The sequence below is a fragment of the Rhincodon typus genome, chromosome 1 (assembly GCF_021869965.1).
Source record: "Rhincodon typus isolate 14 chromosome 1, sRhiTyp1.1, whole genome shotgun sequence".
Taxonomy (NCBI): Eukaryota; Metazoa; Chordata; class Chondrichthyes; order Orectolobiformes; family Rhincodontidae; genus Rhincodon; species Rhincodon typus.
This window is the reverse complement of record NC_063332.1, coordinates 62,971,848-62,994,616: the sequence shown is the minus strand read 5'-3', so window position 1 is coordinate 62,994,616 and position 22,769 is coordinate 62,971,848. Positions and strand designations below refer to the sequence as shown.

Sequence of the window (22,769 nt, the reverse complement as noted above, 5' to 3'; positions counted from 1 at the left end):
ACGCAATTGTAATACCATGACATCTGATTCGACCTTCTCCCTCTCAAACTGCAGGCTGAATTCTATAATGTCACTGACCTCTGAGGGTTCCTTCACCTTAAGCTCCCTGATCAAGTTTGCCTCATCACACATCACCAAATCCAGAATTGCTTGTTCCCTAGTGGGCTCTACCACAAGCTGCTCCAAAAACCCATCTTGTGGACGTTCCACAAATTCCTTTTCTTGAGGTCTGATGTCATCCTGAATTACCCATTGAAGCCTCCCATCATTATTGCATTAGTGCCTTTCTTACATGTCTATTTTCTTCCCCATATCCTGACTACTGCTGGGAGGCCTGTACGTAATGTTTTAATGAGTGTCTGTAGCTCGGGTTGTGGTTGGTTCGCCAAGCTGACAGTTTTCATGCGCACATTTTGTCTCCTTTCAAGGTGACATTGTCAGTGCTGCGTAGCCTCCGTTGAAGCGCTGTTGTTCTGTCCCGCTCTGAATTTATATGGCCTACTCTGTCATGGTGGGCAGTCTTGTTTCCAGAAACAAGATTCAACACTTTCCAAATCTACATCACTTCTTGCTGTTGATTTAATTTCATTTCTTACTAAGGACACAAACCTGCTGGCTCTGCCCATCTGTCTGTCCTTTTGCTAGGACATGTATCCTTGGGTGTTTTGTTCCCAGCCCTGATCCCCTAACAGCCATGTTTCTGTGATATGCCCAACATCATACCTGACAATTTCAATCTGCACTATTGGCTTTTTTGTTCTTTTTTCGAATACTGAATTCATTTAAGTACAACATTCCTCAGTCTTAAGTTGACTGTCCCCTTCTCATAGCTGTCCCCTTATCTGCTGTGCTGAAGTTAGATTCCCAGCCCTTAACCATACTGTCTGTCCTATTACTTGTTCTGGAAACCTTAATAACTTCCGCTGAGCCCTTACCCCCATTTAACTTTTTCCATGATCTTCCATCCACCTGACCACTCCCAGGCACTATGTAGTTTAAAGCTCAATCCTTAGCCCTAGTTATGCAATTCACCAGGACTCTGGTCCCAGCATGATTCAGGTGAAGCCTATCCCTTTGGAACAGCTCCCTCCTTCCCTTGTACTGGTGCCAATGTCCTATGAATTCAAACCCATTTCTCCCATAGCAATCTTTGAGCCATGCCCTTACCTCTTTAATCTTGTTAACCTTGTGCCAATTTGCTCATGGCTTAAGTAGTAATCCAGAGATTATTACCTTTTTGGTTTTTTTGTTAATTTAGCCCCCAGCGCTCTCATTCCTTCAGCAGAACCTCTTTCCTCTTTCTTACATGAGCCATAACAACTGGATCTTCCCCCTCCCACTCCAAGTTCCTCTGCAGCCCAAATGAGGTATCTTGAACTTGGGTACCAGACAAGCAACACAGCCTTTGGATCTGTCGATCCTGACCACAGTGTCTATCCCCCTGACTATACTATCTCCAATTACAACTACGTTTCCCTTTTCTCCTTCCTCTTGAATGTCTCCCTGTACCAGAGTGCCATGGTCCGTTTGCTCATCTTCCCTACAGTCCCCCGCTCTCATCCACACAGGGAGCAAGAACCTCAAACCTATTGGACAAGCTCAAGGGCTGAGGCTCTCTCAGCACTGCCCCCTGGATCCCTCTATCTACCTCACAGGTGGTCACAGCCTCCTGTCCCTGACCACTGACTGAGTTTGAGTAGTTAATCTAAGGGAAGTGATGTCCTCCTGAAACACAGCATCCAGGTAACTTCATCCCTTCCTGATGTGTTGTAGTGTTCAAAGCTCAGATTCCAGCTAATCAACTCGGAGACTGTGTTTCTCAAGCAATCAACACTTGCTACAGATGTGCCCACTATCAACCATAATAGGGTCCACTAACTCCTACACCATGCAGTTACAGTACTGCCTGGCCCAGCATCTCTATTTTAATTACTTAGTTCTTAGTTTGATTTTTTAAAAAATTCTTACTAATCTTTAGTTTGTTGCCTGTAAACATTTCCCCTGTTTACCTTCAACCAGAAAGTAACCTATATAAGATAGTCAAAATAGTAGCTATCACCAACCAATGAACTTACCTGTGTTTACTCACTTACCTGAGGTGTCACTCTTTTGTACTGGGCCCCGATCTTAGGTTTCAATTTGTCCTGCTAAAAAGTACTTAGAAACTATGAGCCAAAAAAAAGCAAGGGAAAAGCACCTCTTCCCCTTTACACTGAATTCCCATCCTGCCTCCACATTCTCTGAACTATACACTCACTTGGGCTGTCTCTCACTCTGGATGTGACCTCTCCTTCCTAACCGTACTTACTTCCAAACAAAGCTTACAGATCATCTTAATTTTTGTTTGCAATAGTACAGTAGTGTTTTGCAAGCTGTTTACAAGGTTAACACCATAATTATGATGCATTTTACAAATAAGGCACTTTCAACATTCCTTTTTAAAATCCAATCATCAAAAAGACTTGAACATGTATTTGTTGTTGACTTTTTCTGAACATCTTTATTTTGACAAATATTTTGACATTATCTTTAGCATTGTCTTGGACCAATTTCACAAGCCAAGCAGTACAGTATGATCAAACTGCACTGTAAGTTCACAAGCTTTGTTAAGACATCCCCACCATGCAGTTCAAGTTTACAGGTTTGCATTAAATCAGATTCTCAAATTATCAGGTCAGTTCGCATTCACAATATTTATTGAAGAGAAAATGACACGTAAGACAGATAAGACTACACATAAATGATCAGCAACAAATTATTATTGAAAGTGAACCAATGCCTGACGCATTAGCAGTGATATTTCTGTAAGGCAATCTGTTGTACAGAGGAATATAACTAGCTTTAGTATTTCTTGCCAATGTTAATTTATTGCCTAATATTCAAAGAATGATTATAGTTTATAGATGTATGAAATCAGGTTTTAAAAAAAGTTAATTTTCAAACAGAAAGCAGAAAGTTGCCATAGCCTTACCAGACCATAGCACTGCTCTCCCGTTGGGGAGAGATGACTTGTGGTGGTTTAACCTGAGGGTCGCCACATCTCTGGCGAGGGGAGAGGTTGAGAAGAAGAGTCCTTCATGGTATCCTCAGCCAGTGCAGGAATTGAACCCATGTTGTTGGTGTCATTCTACATCACAAATTAGCTGTATAACGCAATCAGAAACAGCCCATTTAGGACAATAATACGCATTGAACAACTTCATGAGCAAAGCAACGTCAAGTAAATGCAAAATTTAAGGTGAGTTGCAATGTCTTTGAGAGAACAAATAGAATCCTTACAGTCTCGAAGCAGGTCATTTGGCCCAGAAAGTTCACACTGACCCTCCGAAGGGCATCTCAGCCAGACCCACCCCCCCCCCCCCCGCCGCCCCTATCTCTGTAACCCCACAATTACCATGGCTAACCCACCTAGCCTGCATGTTTGGTCTGTGGGAGGAAACCTACACAGATGCAGGGAGAGTGTTCAAACTCTAACAGACAGTTACCTGAGGGTGGAATCGAACCCAGGTCCCTGGTGCTTTGAGACAGCAGTTCTAATCACCCAGCCACTGTGCCAACCACAATAGACATTGTAGGCTATTTTAACAGAAAAGAATTTTGTATTTATTTCTTTGGAACTTCAAAATATTTTTTGTCACCAATAGTGACAACAATCCTCTTTAAATATTTAAACTGCAAAAACTAAGTTCTGTTAATTTTCATTCATTTTCCCTTTGGTACCCAGTGAGATGAGTATTACCTATGTCTACTTGAGATTGTTTTCATGATTCTGTCCCTGTTGATAGGATTAATCGTCATCAGAGACCCAGGTTGGTTTCACGGAGATCTGAACCGGTGCTTACATTTGTGGTAGGAAAGTAAGTGAATGTAGTAGTTCTCCCTTACCATAAATACTAATACTGACTCAACTCTCAGCTAACTCCCTTGAAACCAATCACTGTTATCTTTAACTAAATGGTTTACCTGACTATTTTGCAGAGAAGTGAGGAAATGTTTATATAGACAGTTGAAATCACCCTGCCCTTTCCCTTCCTTTATTGCCAAATTATCGCTGTTTCAGATGTTTCATAAAGTCTGATTCATAAACTGGATAGAATTAGTCACATACTTTTAATGAGTTTATACCTGTGAAAATCTTATCGCTTTGACAAGCAATGTTTATAAATGTCTCAGCAAAGGTTGCCATTTCTGAGTCATTATCATCGCTAACCTCAGTTACAAAGAAGTGTCGTATTGGATTTGAAAAGTTAACATTCTATTTTTATTTCAGAACTCCAATGTCTGCAGTATTTTGCTTTAATTATCATTACTGATCCTATTTTGAATTTAAGATTTTTCTTGCTTTATATTTGGAACATGGCAAATATTTTTTCACTTTGTTTTACAGGTCATAATGGATTTTTTAGGCTACTGCTAAATATATTTTCTTAAAAATTATATCAGAAAATCTTATATTGTTTTCTAAGTTCTCCCTAGATCATAGGTTTCCAGTCCTGTGCAATTGCATAGACATAGAATCACAAAAAATTAATTTATCATACCTACGTCAGTGCTGCTTCTGTAACTGGAACCATCTACTCGAGTTTCAATTTTCCTGTGTACATTTATATTCTTCCTTTAGAACTCCCTTTTAATTCTAATCTCCTCCTCAATAACTACTAGAGGTAAAGTATGCAAGTGACTACAAATATTTTCAGAGCTCTGCCACAACAGGCAAATATGGAATTAACTGAGGTAGAACCTTTGGTTCATTGGCTAGGTGTTTGAGACACAGCTAGATGCTACAGTTAAATCTTTTAAATCTATTCATAGGATGTGGGCTTCACTGGTTTCACCTGTTCCATATTGCTCCTGGAGAAGGTGATGAACTGCCCGCTACTGTCCTTGGGATGTAGGAACATCCACAGGGCTGTTAGGAAAGGAATCCCTGGATTTTAACCCAGTGATGAACCAGCAATATAGTTATAAATCAGGATGGTTTGTGGCTTGGAGGGAATCTGTAGGTTGTGGCCTTCCTTTGAGGTTGTAGAGGTCATGAGGTTCAAGGGTACTGTTGAAAGAGCCTTGGTGAATTGTTGTAGTGCACCTTTTAGATCGTGCACATTCTACCATTAGGCATCGGTGGTGAACAGAGTAAGTGTAGAGGCTGACACACGGGGGTGCTAATCACTCAAGCTTTATTATGGATGGTGTCAAGCCTCTCGAGTCTTATTGAAGGCTGCACTCATCCAGGGAAGTAGAAAGTATTCCGTCACACTCCTGACTTGTGCCTTGTGGATACTGTTACTTGCAGGGGAAGTCACAACTTGTGAACTGCTCCTGTAGGCACTGTATTTTTATGGGCATTCCATTTCAGTTCAGAATCAAAAACAGACATTGCTGGAAAATCTCAGCAGGCCTGGTGCTATCTGTGGAGAGAAATTGCAGTTAATGCTTTAGGTCCAATGATCCTTCTTCAGAACAGGACCCAAACGTTAACTCTGATTTCTCTCCACGGAAGCTGCCAGACCTGCTGAGATTCTCCAGCAATTCCTGTTTTTCTTTCAGATTTCTATCTGTAGTTCTTTTGTTTTTTCTTGTCTAGTGTAAACCTTAGGATGTTGAGAATGCAGGCACCAAGGGGCGGTGGTTAAATTTTCTTGTTGGGAATGGTCCTTGACTGACACAATATTATTGGCCACCTACAGCCCAAGCCTAGATGTTGTCCAGGGCTTGCTTCACTATAAGGAGTTATGAATAGTACTGAACGTTGTGCACTCATCAATGAATTGACCTTGGGATGAAGGTAAGGTCATTAATGAAGCACTTGAAAATAGTTAGATAATCCTGAATTTTACAGGACATTAGCCTGAGGAACTCCTGCAGTGGTATCCTAGAATTGAGATGATTAGTTGCTGGGGCAGAGATTGTATAACCAAAATTGATAAGTCATGATCTGAGGAAGAAACTGTGAACACATGTCAGTGCCATCAAAACCAGGACTTCCAGCTTCTGGTAAACCAGTGAGGTGTTTCAAAACAACATCAAGTTTTCTTCAACTTGATGTTATTTCTGTTGAGATCTCAAGCTAACATTACATCAAAAAAAATTAGAACCTACTCTAGAGTTAAAGGGACAGATTACCTTTGTGTGGGATAATTTAATATGAAATACTTTGACTTGATGAGGTCAAAGTTATTTGTTATTCATATTTCATGCATTGCTGCATTTTGACATAATCATATATTAAACAAAAAAAGCACATTTACCACATAATCTTTCAGAAAGATTGAGCCCCTTTAACAGTTATTTCATGAAAACACAATCAAATAAAGCTACTATTCCCGACGAGTACAATTTACATGTTAATTTTCTCTACTCATGTGAATTTGCCAGATTGGCACTAACCTTTCACTTATCTTGGGTGAATTATAAAATTCACTTCTTCACATGGGCTGCCAGGTCAGGCTGTTTAAAACATCTTGGTTATCTGAGACTTTGTCTCCGTTGTTTTATTAAATGTTGAGACCATAATCCCTCACATCTCATTCCCCAAGATACACCTGTATAAAGTTTATGGCAAATCTTACCAACCCATGCTGCTCATATGCCCTACATACCACCCTTTGCCATTATACCCTTTATGCCAACTCCCACAGTACTAGGAGCTTGGGAACCACAATGAAATGAAACAAAATTAAACTAGAGTCATAGCGTCATAAAGATATACAGCACAGAAACAGACCCTTCAGTCCAACTCTTCCATGCTGACCGGATATCCTAAATTAATCTAGTCCCATTTGCCAGCCTTTAGCCCATATCCCTGCAAACCCTTTCTATTCATACACCATCCAGATGCCTTTTAAATGTTGTAATTGTACCAGCCTCCACCACTTTCTGTGGCAGCTCATTCCATACACGCACCACCCTCTGCATGAAACAGTTGCCCCTTGGGTCCCTTTTAAATCTTTCCCCTCTCGCCTTAAACCTATGTCCTATAGTTTTTGACTCGCCCACCCCAAGGAAAGACCTTGTCTATTTGCCCTATCCATAATGCATCATGATTTTATGGGTCTCAGTAAGGTCACCCCTCAGCCTCTGACTCTCCAGAGAAAATAGTCCAACCTATTCAGCCTCTCCCTATAGCTCAAACCCTCCAATCCTGGCAACATCCCTCTAAATCTTTTCTGAACCCTTTCAAGTTTCACAACATCTTTCCTAAGGCAGGGAGACCAGAACTGCTCACAGTATTCCAAATGTGGCCTAACAAATGTCCCATACAGCTGCAACATGACCTCCCAACTCCTATACTCACTGACCAATAAAGGCAAGCACACCAAATGCCATCTTCACTATCCTGTCAACCTGCAACTCCACTTTCAAGGAAATATGAACCTGCATTCCAAGGCCTCTCTGTTCAGCAACACTCCCCAGAATCTTACCATTAACTGTATAAGTCCTGGACTGATTTTCCTTTCCAACATGTAGCACCTCACATTTATCTAAATTAAACTCCATCTGCTTCTCCTTGGCCCATTGACCCATCTGACCAAGATCTCATTGTACTCTGAGGTAACCGTCTTCACTGTCTACTACACCTCCAATTTTGGTGTTGTCTGACCATACCACCCATGTTTACATCCAAATCATTTATATTAATGACGAAAAGCAGTGGACCCAGCACAGAGTCTTGTGGCACACGGCTAGTCACAGGCCTCCAGCCTGAAAAGCAATCCTCCACCACTACCTTCTGTCTTCTACCTTTAAGCCAGTTCTGTATCCAATGGCTAGTTCTTCCTGTATTCCATATGATCTAACCTTGCTCACCAGTCTAAATTCTAAATAACTATTAATTAGTTCAGTATATAAAAACTATTTAATTCATGAGAGCCCATTCAAAGCAGTTAAATGACCTCAGCATTTCATCCATTATAAAACCAAGCATTTATATTCATAATATTACATTAAAAACATCTAAATAATCCTTTAATAACCTCTTTGAACTGCTAGTTAAATTGTGAACTTATAGCTTCTTCCCCCCACCCTACCCCAAGCCCTATAATAATGCTAAATTTTGGAAACTGATCATGCAGTAACAACACTATAATGACAGCAAAAAAGCTAAAGAGCCATAGACGCTGTATTCAGAAACAAAAACAAAAAATTGCTGGAAAAGCTCAGCAGATCTGTCAGCATCAGTGGAGAGAAAGAACAAGCGTTCTGAAGATGGGTCACTGGACCTGAAACATGAACTCTGCTTTCTCTGCCCAACCTGCTGAGCTTTTCCAGCAATTTCTGTTTTTCTGGATATAATGGCAGCAGTTAGGGTTTCCCAATCCATGTACAGGTTTTATTTTAATCTGACAGCCAGGGCAAGCAGGATTAATTTTAAAAATTTTAAGAGTCAGGGCCTTTCAATAACTTGTCAGCTCAGTGGTTCTACATACCCATTCTGCCTTTTGTAAATATTTACATCTCCATCATTAGGCAGTGGAGCATACACAGTGGGTTGACACCAATTCTCAAGTGAAACTTGGGTTGATTTGTCTCCCGCACAGAGTTTAAATGACCAAGCTAATTTGTGACTTGTGCTTGTATACTTCATGCCCTTCCCACTTCCTGCCATCGATGAAAATGTGATCTGTGAGATCTGGAGGCAGGGATTGCAGATCCAGATTCCATCCACCAATTTTTAAAGTTACTGGAGCGTAGACAACTTTATGAAACCATTCTATTTCATAATTTGTGTCACCAACTGTACTATGTAAAGACCTGGACATGTTCCTTGACATCAGTCTAGTGTCTTTACTTCAGGAAATGATAATCAAGGATTGTGACAAGAAAAGACAAGCTTGTAAAAGCTGGATATCTGGAGTGGTCTGTTTTCACCTGACCTTTGAATAAAATTATTTTCATTAATTTGCATTGATTCATTATTCTTTTGCAGACACGCACATGCATGTATATGATATAAAGCAGTGTCATAACAATTTATAATAGTTCTACGCAAGCTATATGAAAGGTTGGATGTGTGATTTATTCTGTCTATAGTTGCGTCAGGATCTGAACGTGTTGTACAATGCTAGGAGATGATAATGATAAATGTCTGTCATATAAATTAGTTTACCATTTAGTTTATAATTGGATGACGCTAGAGGAGAGCTGCATGTGAGATTATTGTCAACTGTTTCCTGCATCAGGCCCATATTTTGGATGACACAGTAGCATTTCAACACCAACATTTAAACAACCAAAATAGTACATTGATACATTGGGACATTTGTTCCATAGTTTTATAAAACTGTAACATTCTTTGTAATCGTATATTTATACATACAGAAAGTTATTCACAGAATCAGTGAAATATGAATGGTGTTCTGAAAACTGAATTAACTCAATGCTGAAGAGATAAAAAAGTGCAGTTTTAAATAAGAAGCCGTGTACACTGAAAGTGAAGAACAGTGATATTATAGAAGGAACAAAAACAAAGTTGCTGGAAAAGCTCAGCAGGTCTGGCAGCATCTGTGAAGGAGAAAACAGTTAACATTTTGGTTCCGGTGACCCTTCCTCAGAACTATGTTTTCTCCTTCACAGATGCTGCCAGACCTGCTGAGCTTTTCCAGCAACTTTGTTTTTGTTCCTGATTTAGAGCATTCATAGTTCTTTCAGATATTATAGAAGGAATGGCTTCCTGCTTTTTTACATTTCTATCTTTAAGCTGATTGGACCATACCTGATACAAACTGTCTCTTTGTGCATGATATGCAATGTAATGTCTTATGTTTTGTCATTATTTTAACATGGAAAGCTAAAATGTGAACAATGAAATCAAAGAATGAACAATTGGCTACTAATAGGTATTCGAGAGAATCTAAAATGATGAATTGTTAATTCTTCCATTAAATCAGAAGACAATTTATATACATGACTTAGATGAAGGGACAGAAAATATGGGAGTTAAATTTGTTGACGATACAAAAATAGTAGGAAAGTAAATTGTGAAGAAGACATAGGAATACTACAAAGAGAGTTTGATTAACATAGAAACATAGAAGATGGGAGCAGGAGGAGGCCATTCAGCCCTTTGAGCCTTCTCCACCATTCATCACGATCGTGGCTGATCACTCAACTCAATAGCCTAATCCTGCTTTGCCCTCATAACCGTTGGTCCCATTTGCCCCAAGTGTTATATGTAGCTGCCTCTTGAATACATTCATTGTTTTGGCATCAACTACTTCCTGTGGTAATGAATTCCGCAGACTCACCACTATTTGGGTGAAGAAATGTCTCCTCATCTCCACTCTAAATGGTCTACCCCGAATCCTCATACTGCAACCCCTGGTTCTGGACACACCCACCATCGGGAACACCCTCCCTGCATCTACCCTGTCCAGACCTGTTAGAATTTTGTAATGAGATACCCCCCTTATTCATCTGAACTCTAGCGAAAACAATCCCAACCCAGTCAATCTCTCCTCATATGTCTGATCCACCATCCCCGGAATCAGCCTGGTAAACCTTTGCTGCACTCCCTCGAGAGCAAGAGCATCCTTCCTCAGAAAAGGAGACCAAAACTGCACACAATATTCTAGGAGTGGCCTCGCTAAGGCCCTATATAACTGCAGCAACACGTACCTGCTCCTCTCCTCAACCTCTCGCAATGAAGGCCAACATACCATTTGTCTTCTTTCCCGCCTGCTGCACCTGCATGCTTACCTTCAGCGACTGGTGCACAAGGACACCCAGGTCCCACTGCACACTCCCCTCTCCCAGTTTACAGCCATTCAGGTAGTAATCGGCTTCTTGTTTTAGCTTCCAAAGTGAATAACCTCACATTTATCCAAATTATACTGCATCTGCCATTGATTTGTCCACTCACCCAAACTGTCCAGATCATGCTGAAGAATCTCTGCATCCTCGTCACAGTTTACCATCCCACCCAACTTGGTATCACTTGCAAACTTTGAGATGTTAAATCTTGTTCCTTCATCCAGATCATTATTATATTTTGTCAATAGCTGGGGTCCCAGCACCGATCCCTGTGGCACCCTTCCAGTGAGAGAAGATTTGGCAAGTGGAATATAATATGGAAAATGTGAAATTTTCAATTATAGCAGGAAGTATAAAAGATATAGATATATATATGAATCTAAATGGTGAGACATTGCAAAGCAGCTTGGATGTCCTAGTGCATGAGTCTCTAGATGTTAGTATGTAGGTACAGCAAATAATTAGGAAAGCTAATAGAAATTTTTAACAAGGGAGATTGAATATCAAATAGAGAAGTTACAGTTCAGTTTTACTGGACATTGTTCTTCAGATATGGTCTCAATAATGTATTATTGGTCTGCTTATTTAAAGAAGGATGTGAATGCATTGGAAGCAGTTCAGAGAAAGTTTACTGGACTAATACCTGAATGGGCAAGATATCTCATAAGGAATGGTTAGACAGGCTAGGATATAGAAGCTCACACATCACCTCCTGTCATTTCTGAGGAACTTTGAGGTCACGAGTCAATCAAATGCTGGAGGACTCCAGTGGATGCCGACTACATTGGGTAGGAGTGGTAGGATCCTTTCTCTGGCGTGTATTAATGAACCTGTTTGTTATTCACAGTTTTCTTTGTCAGTCTACAAATTATAAGATTTATTATCAGAATTCATGTTTCGAATTCAATTTCATTATCCAACATGACAGTAGATCTGATTTGGTCATTCTTTATTATGCATCCCAAGAGTTTGCCCACATCTGATTTTGGACAGAGAAGTCTTTTTACACTGTGAACATCAGAAATAGGAGTAAGTGAGCTCCACTATTCAATAAGATCATTTTATAATTTTTAATATTTAGTATTAAATCCAATCTATGTTCTACCCATTCCTCCCAGCATTCACTGACAGCTGCTTAGAAACATGTTCACTTTGCACCGCATGTAATATTGTCTGGAACATAAACTTTAACAATGGTGTTCCTGCAGAGCTGCATTTTTACTCAAAGTACCTTGAATAATAGGAATCATGTATGTCATAAAAAATGTAACTTTGTTTTTACTGAAAATATATACAACAAATGTCCCTTTAGTCATGAAATCAAGTTGACTTTTCACAATGTAATTACAGTCAAGACTTTGAAGAAGATAACAGTAATAACTGATTTGTTATTTTCATTTACATTTGAAAGGGCATAATGTAAATGATATTCACAAAAATATATTTCTCACATTGATGGCTAGAAGGGTGATTTGTTGGGTAACATGTTATGATAATTTTTCCTTCTCAAGTTGGCCAAAACAATAATAACCCATTACTCAAAGTCAGTGTATCTTTTGGCCTTGGCTATGTTTAGAATAAATTTTGCTCAGATCACATTCCTCTTCACTGGAGTCATCACACATGTACCCATGATGCTGCCATTTATCAATTTTTAGAGCAGGGCAGGAAAATGCATCAATAGTATCTCTCACTGGGCAAGATGCCATGTGCAGTGTGTCAGTTTGATGTTTGTTGCCTGAGCCTTTGAAGATAACACAGCTCCTTATTTCAGCTCTTAGCATCACCCATACTCAGAAGAGGTATCGGACAGTATGAAATGATGGCTCTGGCAACTGAGTTGGAGATAGTGCAGGTGTTAAAATACAAAGAACAGTAATTCAGCTGGGACTTGATGCTAATGCAGGATGCATTTCTGTTTATGAAAGTTATATATCTGTGGGCACAGATGATCTCTGCGTGGCACGCTGTGATTATGGGGACTTTGTAACAGTGCTTACTTCTATTCTGTGCAGGAGGTTACTACCTCATTCTGATAACAAAATGTCAAAAATGGGCCTGCTTGAGCACCCCTGGTATTTTGAGAACAGAAGTGAAATGCTATGGGTTTTATATCAAAGGTCAAGACTGTCCCTCGACAATATCCAGATGCCATGAATGCCATATCACTTGAAGACCATCTGAAAGAAAACCAATAACCCTGTATTACATTGGCCTGCCACTTGTGTTATTAATAACAGTGTTTGCCTTCATTGCAGCACTGAAACTGACAGCAGCTTCTTGAGTCCAAGTGCAAACAATTAAATGCAGAAATCCAGAAATTGTTCTCAGTGATGCACAGTTGCTCCACATTTTGTGCTATTGAAGACCTAGCCTTCTGCAGTCAATTAGAAATCACTGAGCTGACAGAAATGTTTCCTTTTATATTCACTGTAAAAATCCATGAACAGGTTGCGCCTTATTGAATTTGGAATAACTGGCTCTTTGACACTGTACAAAGTTCATAATGAATACTGAACAGACACAGTGTTGCTAAAAAAAATTTCTTTTCTATTTGTGAAGTGTCAAATGTGTCCATTATTATATAAAATAATTGCATTTTTAAACTTTAGGAAGCATGGTTGTGATATTTCAGCTTCTATCTTCGTCCCATGTGTATTTCCTAATCATTTATTTTGCTCTTTGTAGGAATTTTAATTCAACTTACCCTGCTTTGTGATGCCACTATTGTCAAACACTAGGGACCCTCTTGATTTAATATCAGAGTATTGCTGGGAACACAGCACAGAGATCACTGGATCTTTGGAGGTAGCTTTCTTCAAAGATCATTGGTGAACATTGTCACTTCAGCATTGACCATTAAACCGAGAGAATAACATGTATAGAACTGAGAGGACAGAAAGAGACCTTTGACCTCTTTGATAGACACCAGCGTTTATTCTCCATTCAGCCTTGTCCCTGCTACAATCTCTAACTCTTTCAGCATTAATATATGTAATATAATTTAACAAGCATGGTCAAATAATTTAAATGCATGCAATTAAAAGACTTTTGAATATATCTGTTTGTACAATATGTCCCAGTACAAGTTGCAAAAGCTTGAAAGAAAAATAGAAATCTCATTGATGCCAACTTTTCAACATGGTTTGATGATTCATCCTATTTCAGTGATGTTATTCACTCATTCTGAAATCAGGATTTTATAGATATAAAAATGCCATTGTGTTCCTTGAAAAGTGGCAGCTGTAGCTTCATATGTCTGAATTAATTCTCAGCAAGCTTCACGCAATATCTTGGATGTGAACTTCAAAAGGAAATAACATTTAATAGTGAAACGATGTTTTGACCTAGAACAGGGTGTCATGTACATTTGTGAATGTTTCATATTAAAGATATGGAGATTACTGGACTCTTTCTGGCCGCTAGTTCTACCATGAAAGCAGACAATGTACAAAATAATAGCTTCAAAACAATATAGCATTATGTAAAAAAAACAGTAAATAAATATAAAATACTAACATTTAAATCTATTGTAAGTTTATGCTTACTTTTCCTCCAATTTTGAATTTTTAAACAATTTGGTTTAACTGTTAACTGTTTGTATTAAGTAAAGGTTGAAAAAATAATGTAAGAAAGAGAAACTTAAATAATGCAGTGATTTACTTTATGATATAGTTTTGCTCCAATAGAAACCAAGTCACCAGTTCATGGAACAGCCTGGTACAAGTTGCCATATTACCTGTTATGAAAAATTAAGGAATGTTAATTTTCTGCAACACAAATCTTTTTAATGCAGTTTGCATATCATGATCTGAATATGTACTAAAATGATCAGAATATTAATGTTTACAACTGTGGATTAATGGAAGGCGATAAACCAACCATGGTTAATCAAGGAAGTTGAGGATTGTATCAAATTGAAAGAATAAAAAACAATATGGCAAAGATTAGTGATAAACTAGAGGACTGGGGAAATTTTAAAAATTAACAAAAGATGTTTTAAAAAGGGAGAAAATAAGTTTTGAGGGATAATTAGTAATTCATATAAAAACAGAAGTTGAGAGCTTCTTTAAATGTATGAAAGGGAAGAGAGAGGCCGGAGGGAACATAGAGAATGAGGCTGGGAAATTATAATGAGGAATCAAAAAATGGCAAATACTTTCAATCAGTTTTCACAGTGGTAACAACTTATAGCATAATCAAGGGGTAAGAGGGAGGAAACAAATGCAATAAATATTATGAGTGAAAAAGTACTAGCAAACTAATAGGGCTAAACACTGATACATCTGTCGACCTAACCGATTGCCTCTTGTGATATTAAAGAATGTAGCCACAGAGATAGTGGATACATTGGTCATAATCTTTCTGGATTTCTTAGATTTTGGTAAATCCCCAGCAAATTGGAAAACTGCCAGTGTAACACCTTTATTTTAAATGAGGAAGGCCAAAACAAAACAGGTAATTATAGTCCAGTTAGTTTAACATCTGTCATTTGGAAAGGATATAATCCAGAGCATTTAGAAATACACAATATAATCAAATAAAGTCAGCATATCTTCATTGACTCCCGACAGTGTAGAAGCAGGTCATTCAGCCCATCACACTCACACTGACCCTTCGAAGAGCATCCCACCCAGACCCCCTCTATCCCTGTAACCCTGCTGTTCCCATGACTAACCCACCTAGCCTGCTCATCCCTGGACACTATGGGCAGTTTGGCATGGCCAATCCACCTAACCTACATATCTTTGGACTGTGGAAGGAAACACATGCTGACACAAGGAGAACATGCAAACTCCATACAGACTGTTGCCCAAGGCTGGAATCAAACTCGGGTCCCTGGAGCTGTGAGGCAGGACTGCTAACCACTGAGCCATTTCTTCTCTTCATGAAGGAAAATCATGCTTTACAAATTTACTACAATTATCTGAGGAGGTAACAAGTAGATAAAGTGAATGTAATATATTTAGATCAACAGCAAGCATTGGTAAGGTACTGCACATAAACCTACTTAATAAGATATAAGCCCATTATGTTGGGGTAGTTTATCAGCATGGATCGAGGTTTGGCTAATCAATAGAAGACAGAGAGTTGGAGCAATGGATGCATTTTCAGGATGGCAACCTGCAACTAGTACAGTGCCACAGGGATCAGTGATGGAGCTGATGGAGTCACAATTATTTGCAATACACACTAATGACTTGAATGAAGGAAGTAAATGTACTGAAGTCAAGTTTGCAGATTGCTCAAAAATCAGTGGGAAGACAACTCATGAGAATTATAGACAGAGTCTACAAAGGGATCTGGGTGGGTTAACTTAGTGGGCAAAAACTTGGCAAATGGAGTATACACCTATAATTTTCATTCATTCATGAGATGTGAGCCAGCATTGATTGCCTACCCTTAGTGCCCTTGAGAAGGTGGTGGTGAACTGTCTTGTTGCAGTCCATGTTCTGTTATAGACCCACAATGCCCTTAGGTAGGGAATTCCAGGATTTTGAACCAGCGACAAGAAAGAAATGATGATCTGTTTCCAAGTCAGGATGGTAAGTGTCTTCGAAAGGGATTCTCAGACGGTGGTTTCCCATATATCTGCTGGCCTTGTCCTTTTTCGAGGAAGTGGTCGTGAGTTTGAAAGATGCTGTTTATGGATCCTTGGTGAATTTCTGCAGTGTATCTTGCAGATGGTACATGCCTTGGTATTCCACTTTGTAAGTGGGAAAATGTGATGTTGTGCACTTTGGCAGGAGGACTGGAGGAACTGAACGTTATTTAAATGGAAAAAGACTGCAGAAAACTGCAGCACAGTGCAATTTGAGAACATTGTCATGTATAAATTGCAAAAAGTTAGCATTCAACTTCAGCACGTAATAGGGAAAGTGAATGGAATGTTTATTTCAAAGGCAATGCAGTATAAAAAGAGGAAAATATTGCCAAAACTATACAAGGCACTAATTAGCCCACAGCTAGAATACTATGTACAGTTTTGGTCTCCTTATCTTAGGAAATATATACTGGCATTAGAAGGTAGTCCAGAAAAGGTTCACTAGATTGAGCACAGTGGGATTTTCTGATAAGGAATTGTACTCATTAGAGTTTTGAAGAATGAGAGGCAACCTTATTGAAACATACAAAACTCTAGGCAGCTTGACAGGATAGATCTGGTCCAGCTGTCAGCGCTGACCAGATATCCTAAACTGATCTATTCTCATTTTCCAGCATTTGGCCCATATCGCTCTAAACCCTTCCTATTCACGTACCCATCTAGATACCTTTTAAATGTTGTAATTATACCAGCCTCCACCACCTTCTCTGGCAGCTTGTTCCAAGCACGCACTACTCTCTGCATGTAAAAATCAGGAAGGGAATCAAAGATTGTGGAGAAAAGACAGGAAAGTGGAGTAGAGGATTATCAGATCAGTCATAATCTTTTTGAATGGCACAGCAAATTTAATAGGCTGAGTGGCCTAATTCAGCTTCTACATTTTCTGATCTTATGGATATTGTGCTACAAGCATCGCAGCTTCCCCCATAAAATGTTCCTTATGATTGAATGTGCTGAAAGTAAGATATTAAAGCATATATACCTGTCAGCTGAGTTCAGATTGCTATCGAAGCAAGGTGTTTTAGAGTTTCTGGCACTATGGTTCAATTGCCAGATGTATTGTATGAATTAATATTTCACATAATATTTCATGGAAAATTAAAAGTATTTAAATGAGTAATTGTTCTATATGTTATGCTTAGCACAAATGTTATTTAACAGCTGCAATCTATGTTGATAAAAGGTAAATTATAACGATTAATCTATTCATATTTTGCAGCCATGGAGATGACCTAATAGTGACCCCTTTTGCACAGGTAAGTTATATTATGTTTCATATGGGTTTCAGTTACTCAGCTGAATCACTTAATAAGCAGTCTTTGAGAGCAAATGATTAAGCACCTTCAGTGAGTGGTGTGTATTGCAGAGAATATTTTTCTAACAATTCCGAATTAAGTGACAACGCATAATGTTTCTCAATTGAGGCTCCAATTTATCATAGGAAGGTTTATTTCAGCTGTTTGTCTGATTACATAAAATAACCAGTTTTTTCATGTTTGTGTTTTGTTTAGGTTATAATATTGTGTGGGTTTAATATATGCTTTTGTGAAACATTAACTGTCATGAAGTCAAAAGTAGGTGGAGTTATACACTTTCTGATGACTGATAACAGTCTTGCATTGATTTAATGTGAATAAGAACAAATTTAAATACATATTGTATTCAGTGGGCCATGTACAGTTAACTTGGTGATGTAGCACAAGTTGGAGAGAAGCCGGTGGTTAGTGAGAAAATCAATGCATCCATTTTACACAAAGGTCTTAGTTAACCAGTATCAGTTGCTTGTTTTCCAATTTATTTACACACAGAATTTCCACTTAGCAGTGACAGAAGGAAATTTTCCTTTCTTGCACAGCCATCAGGTCCCAATACCTTACCTAATCTGTACATAAATGGATAAAGAAAGGCAAGTAAATTGCAAACAGCTAATCCAGACAAAGACATTCCTCTTGCCAAATTTTACAGTTAATAGATTAGTGGTTTATTCTTCTAGAGTTTGATGGATTTCAGTTTATAGCAAGATTACTTTTTGGTTTAGGCAGAACAGGTTTGACTAAATGCGTTGCTGGTATATCCATTTAGCATATCACGTTGTTGCACTGTATTAAGGTTAGAAAGTGTGTTTCTGAGTTATTACCTTCAGCAAATGCTGAATTTACTGAGTAGGACTGATTTATGACCATTTGAGGAAACTCCTAAAGATTGTAAAGTGAAGCTGATCTAAGTTTTAAAGTATTATATGTGATGTCTTTCTTTTCTTAGTACATACATTCACAATTATATATTTATAGGTGCTAGCAAGCCTGCGCACTGTAAGGAACAATTTTGCCACTCTAACCAACTTGCAAGAACGAGCATCCAGTAGCAAGTAAGTTACATTGGTGTTGAATAACTTTTTTGGCTTTCAGACCTGATATTAAAGAATGTTCTAATGTAGAAGCAGATTGTTTGATTTATCAAGCACAGCTAACTAATTAAAAGTTCACAAATATATTATGCCCTCAGATATAATACAAGTCTATTCTGCCATGGAAAGTCAAAATTGCCTTGTCACTGTGTATAATATGCAGCTAGTTTTTAACAATGCTGTGATCGAGGTGTCATTAATCAGAGAGATATGAGTTGAGAGTCAGCTGTGACAGGCTGGAAGGGAGCAGATTGAAAATGCCACAGATCTGGAGAATATTTCAGTAGCTGCTGTCATACCTGGACCATGAGTATCAGAATGGTCTCAGGGCTCATCCAATGTAAAGATTAAGATGGCATCATGTTGCTAATGATACCAGTTAATTTCTTTGCAATCTTTAGATGGTTTGCCATGGAGAACTGTCTCCAAGTTGACCTTGAAAGAAACACTGCACTGTTTCACCCTATTACAGCAGTAATTTTGTTTTGTAGCCTGCCCGTTTCCTTCTGAGAGTTCCCATTCTTTTGCTTCACTCCACTTTTGAATCTTTGCCACAGAAGTGAGTGGCACTCCTGCCTTAGGGTCACATAGAAACATAGAAGATAGGAGCAGGAGGAGGCCATTCAGCCCTTTGAGCCTGCTTTGCCATTCTTCACGATCATGGTTAATTGCCCACTCAGTAGGCTAATCCTGCTTTCTCCCCATTCACCCCAAGTGCTATATCTAGCTGCCTCTTGAATACATTCATTGTTTTGGTATCAACTACTTCCTGTGGTAATGAATTCCACAGGCTCACCACTCTTTGGGTGAAGAAATGTCTCCTCATCTCCATCCTAAATCATCTACCCCAAATCCTCAGACTGTGACCCCTGGTTCTGGACACACCCACCATCGGGAACATCTTCCCTGCATCTACCCTGTCCAGTCCTGTTAGAATTTTATAAGCCTTTATGGGATTCCCCCCTCATTCGTCTGAACTCCAGTGAAAGCAATCCCAACCTAGTCAATCTCTCCTCATACGTCAGACCCGCCATCCCCCGAATTAGCCTGGTAAACCTTCACTGCACTCCAATGTGAGCAAGAGCATCCTTCCTCAGAAAAACAGACCAAAACTGCACACAATATTCTAGGTGTGGCCTCACCCAGGCCGTGTATAACTGCAACAACACATCCCTGTTCCTGTATTGAAACTTCTCACAATGAAGGCCAACATACCATTTGCCTTCTTTCCTGCCTGCTGTACCTGCATGCTTACCTTCAGCGACTGGTGCACAAGGACACCCAGGTCCCACTGCACACTCCCCCCTCCCAATTTACAGCTATTCAGGTAATAATCTGCTTTCTTGTTTTAGCTTCCAAAGTGAATAACCTCACACTTATGCAAATTATACTGCATCTGCCATTGATTTGCCCACTCACCCAAACTGTCCAGATCACGCTGAAGGATCTCTGCATCCTTGACATAGTCCCCCCTCCCACCCGACTTGGTATCATCTGAAAACTTTGAGATTTTACATTTAGTTCCCTCATCCAAGTCATTAGTATATATATAGTCAACAGCCGGGATCCCAGCACCGATCCCTGTGGCACCCCACTGGGTACTGCCTGCCAATTTGACAAGGACCCATTAATTCCTACTCTGGTCTTCTCTCTGTCAGCCAGTTTCCTATCCATCTTAATAGACTTTCCCCAATCCCATGTGCTTTAACCTTGCACATTAATCTCTTAACGTAGGATTTTGTCAAACGCAAAAGGTGCCCTCATGCTGTGAAGAAAGTGCAAAAGACGCACAGCCTTCAATAGAATGTCCACCAGATGAGTGAAGGCGCAATAATGCTGCTGAATGAGGCTGTCCCAGCGCATTGTGACAGAACTATCTCATCTGAAGCATTTGAGGTGCAGAGCAGTACCTACAGTACACAGGTAGGGGTCAGAGCAGCGTCATCAGACCCAGTATCTGTGCAGTGTAACATCTCCTTCCTCTGCGGATATTGAGGCCCATAAGTTGTCCCTTCAACTTGAGATTCCCATGCTTGCTCAGGTCTGGGAATACATTGCAGTGCAGTACAAGTACAGTGTGACACATAATCCTCCCACATTGTGCTCCAGACAACTGCAACATTCAAAGAGGTGATGTGATGGACAGTGAGGATCTGGGACAGCTGCAGCATTGTACCATGTAGGAAAATGAAGACATTGATCAAAAAGGACATCACCTCCTTTGTTCTTTTCCTGCCTACTACGCTACACCTGGATGCAATGCAGGGACCTGCAACTGGGGTAGATGGATCTTTTCCTGTAGTAGAGCCAGTAGGTCTTGGAGTTTTGGGCAGATGATCCTCAGTGTATTTGTGGCTAGAGAGCACAGCCATTCAGGCCAAAAGTAGGTTCACCCTCCTTGGCTTGAAATTCCTTTCGGTTGAGGTTCACATTCTGTATGGAAGTGGAGGAGTTGGGTATTTCTCTGGAGTGTCCTGAGAGGAGACTCTGAGTGGCCTGTCTGAGTGGTTCTTTCTCTGGTATCTTTTGGCACCTTGTGAGAAAGGAGTGAGGTCAAGGTCTCTCATCGTCTGTACTGAAGAAGGGTCACTGGACCTGAAACATTAACTTGCCTTTCTCTCCACAGACGCTGCCAAACCTGCTGAGTTCCTCCAGCAATTTCTGTTTCTGTCTCATCATCCTGTTGCTTTATTGTTGGTGGCTAATGCGGTGGTGTGCATCTCCAACAACCAATGAGCATTCTGCTAGGCCTGCCTCTCCATGTTAAGCAGCAACCTGCCTACAGAGACAGTAGGACGCGCACATGTTGGAGTGAGCACAAAACAGATAATATTGGTGGACTCGTCCACCCTTTCATCCAGTTTCCTTTGCATTTTTGACCGTGATATTAGCGGCTACGACGATGTGGTTCTCTCCTGCTTGTGACTGAACAGCCGCCTGATCTCTCGCAGTGATCGCTGCATGTTGGCGACCTGCAGCGTTGCTTCCTCGATCAACTGCCAGGATGTGCCTGTGATGTGCCCAGCAGAACGCACTTCCTACTCTTATCTGGCTACAGAACCCGCCAAGCAGTCGGTGTCTGAGCTGGTCCAGGGTGCAGGAGATGGCCTTGCTGTTGCATCCTCTGAAGGAATTGTAGGTTCTTCCTGAGAGGTTACAGAGGCCATGTTGGCTGGAGGAGCAGTTCCTTCATGATGGAGGCTATGTGAATCCCATTGGTGCCTGTAGGGGACGAGCGAGGGAATGAGTTGCACAATAGGGATAGAAGCTTTGGCACATTAAGATTACAATCACAGTGGTGGTAATGAGCGAGACAGCACTTGACAATAAATCTTACTTGGTTGCCAGGACATGGAGGTTTCAGCATCGCTACATGAGTGGTCACTGTCCTTGCCTACTTCAGGAAGCAGGGGGTGAGCAGGTGAGGATCTGGCACCCGCCATCATCTTGCCCCCTCTGCCTTATTGTGGGCAGTTTTCTTCTGCAGTGGGACAAGAGTAGGGAGTGAGTGAAACGAAAGTGGCTGTTACAGCTGTTAATGGCGGTGCAGGTGGAGACAGAAATGATGAGGTGTCACAAGTGGACTTGCAGGTTTAATGGTTTGGAGGGGTAGGATATTTGAGAATGTTTGAGGGAAGATTCTGCATGCACAGAATCATAGAATCATACAGTACAGGAGAGGTCCTTTGGCCCATTGAGTCTGCACCACGTCTGCAGTTGTGCGAGTGTTAGACCATGAGGTGTGTGCAGTAGTGTCAGTGGTAGGAATCCCAGAAGATCCCAGCTAACACATCTACATCTGGTGTGCATAAGATAGCATGAGAACAACACTGTGGAGGGGTGGTGCATAGTTAATGAGGTGAGTGCTGTAAAAATTGTGTGCATTTATGCTCTAGAGCTCACAGGAAGAAACCCTTCCCCAAATTCTCAACTGAGTGCACAGTAAGAGAGCAAATGAGGATCTTTGAGGTGCACCCTGATTGAATCCATGAGGTGGGTGTCTGTTCC

At 40.2% G+C, this 22,769-nt stretch overlaps 1 protein-coding gene across 5 annotated transcripts in view; it reads left to right on the top strand.

Annotated features, from left to right (window-relative positions):
* LOC109920608 (cAMP-specific 3',5'-cyclic phosphodiesterase 4D-like) overlaps window positions 1–22,769 on the top strand; it is a 997,263-nt gene that overhangs the window by 881,051 nt on the left and 93,443 nt on the right. For all 5 annotated transcript variants that reach the window (XM_048595692.1, XM_048595700.1, XM_048595706.1 and 2 more), the window contains 2 exons: window positions 17,574–17,610; window positions 18,646–18,722. In XM_048595692.1, coding sequence (XP_048451649.1) covers window positions 17,574–17,610; window positions 18,646–18,722 — 114 coding nt within the window. The remainder of the gene's footprint in view (window positions 1–17,573; window positions 17,611–18,645; window positions 18,723–22,769) is intronic.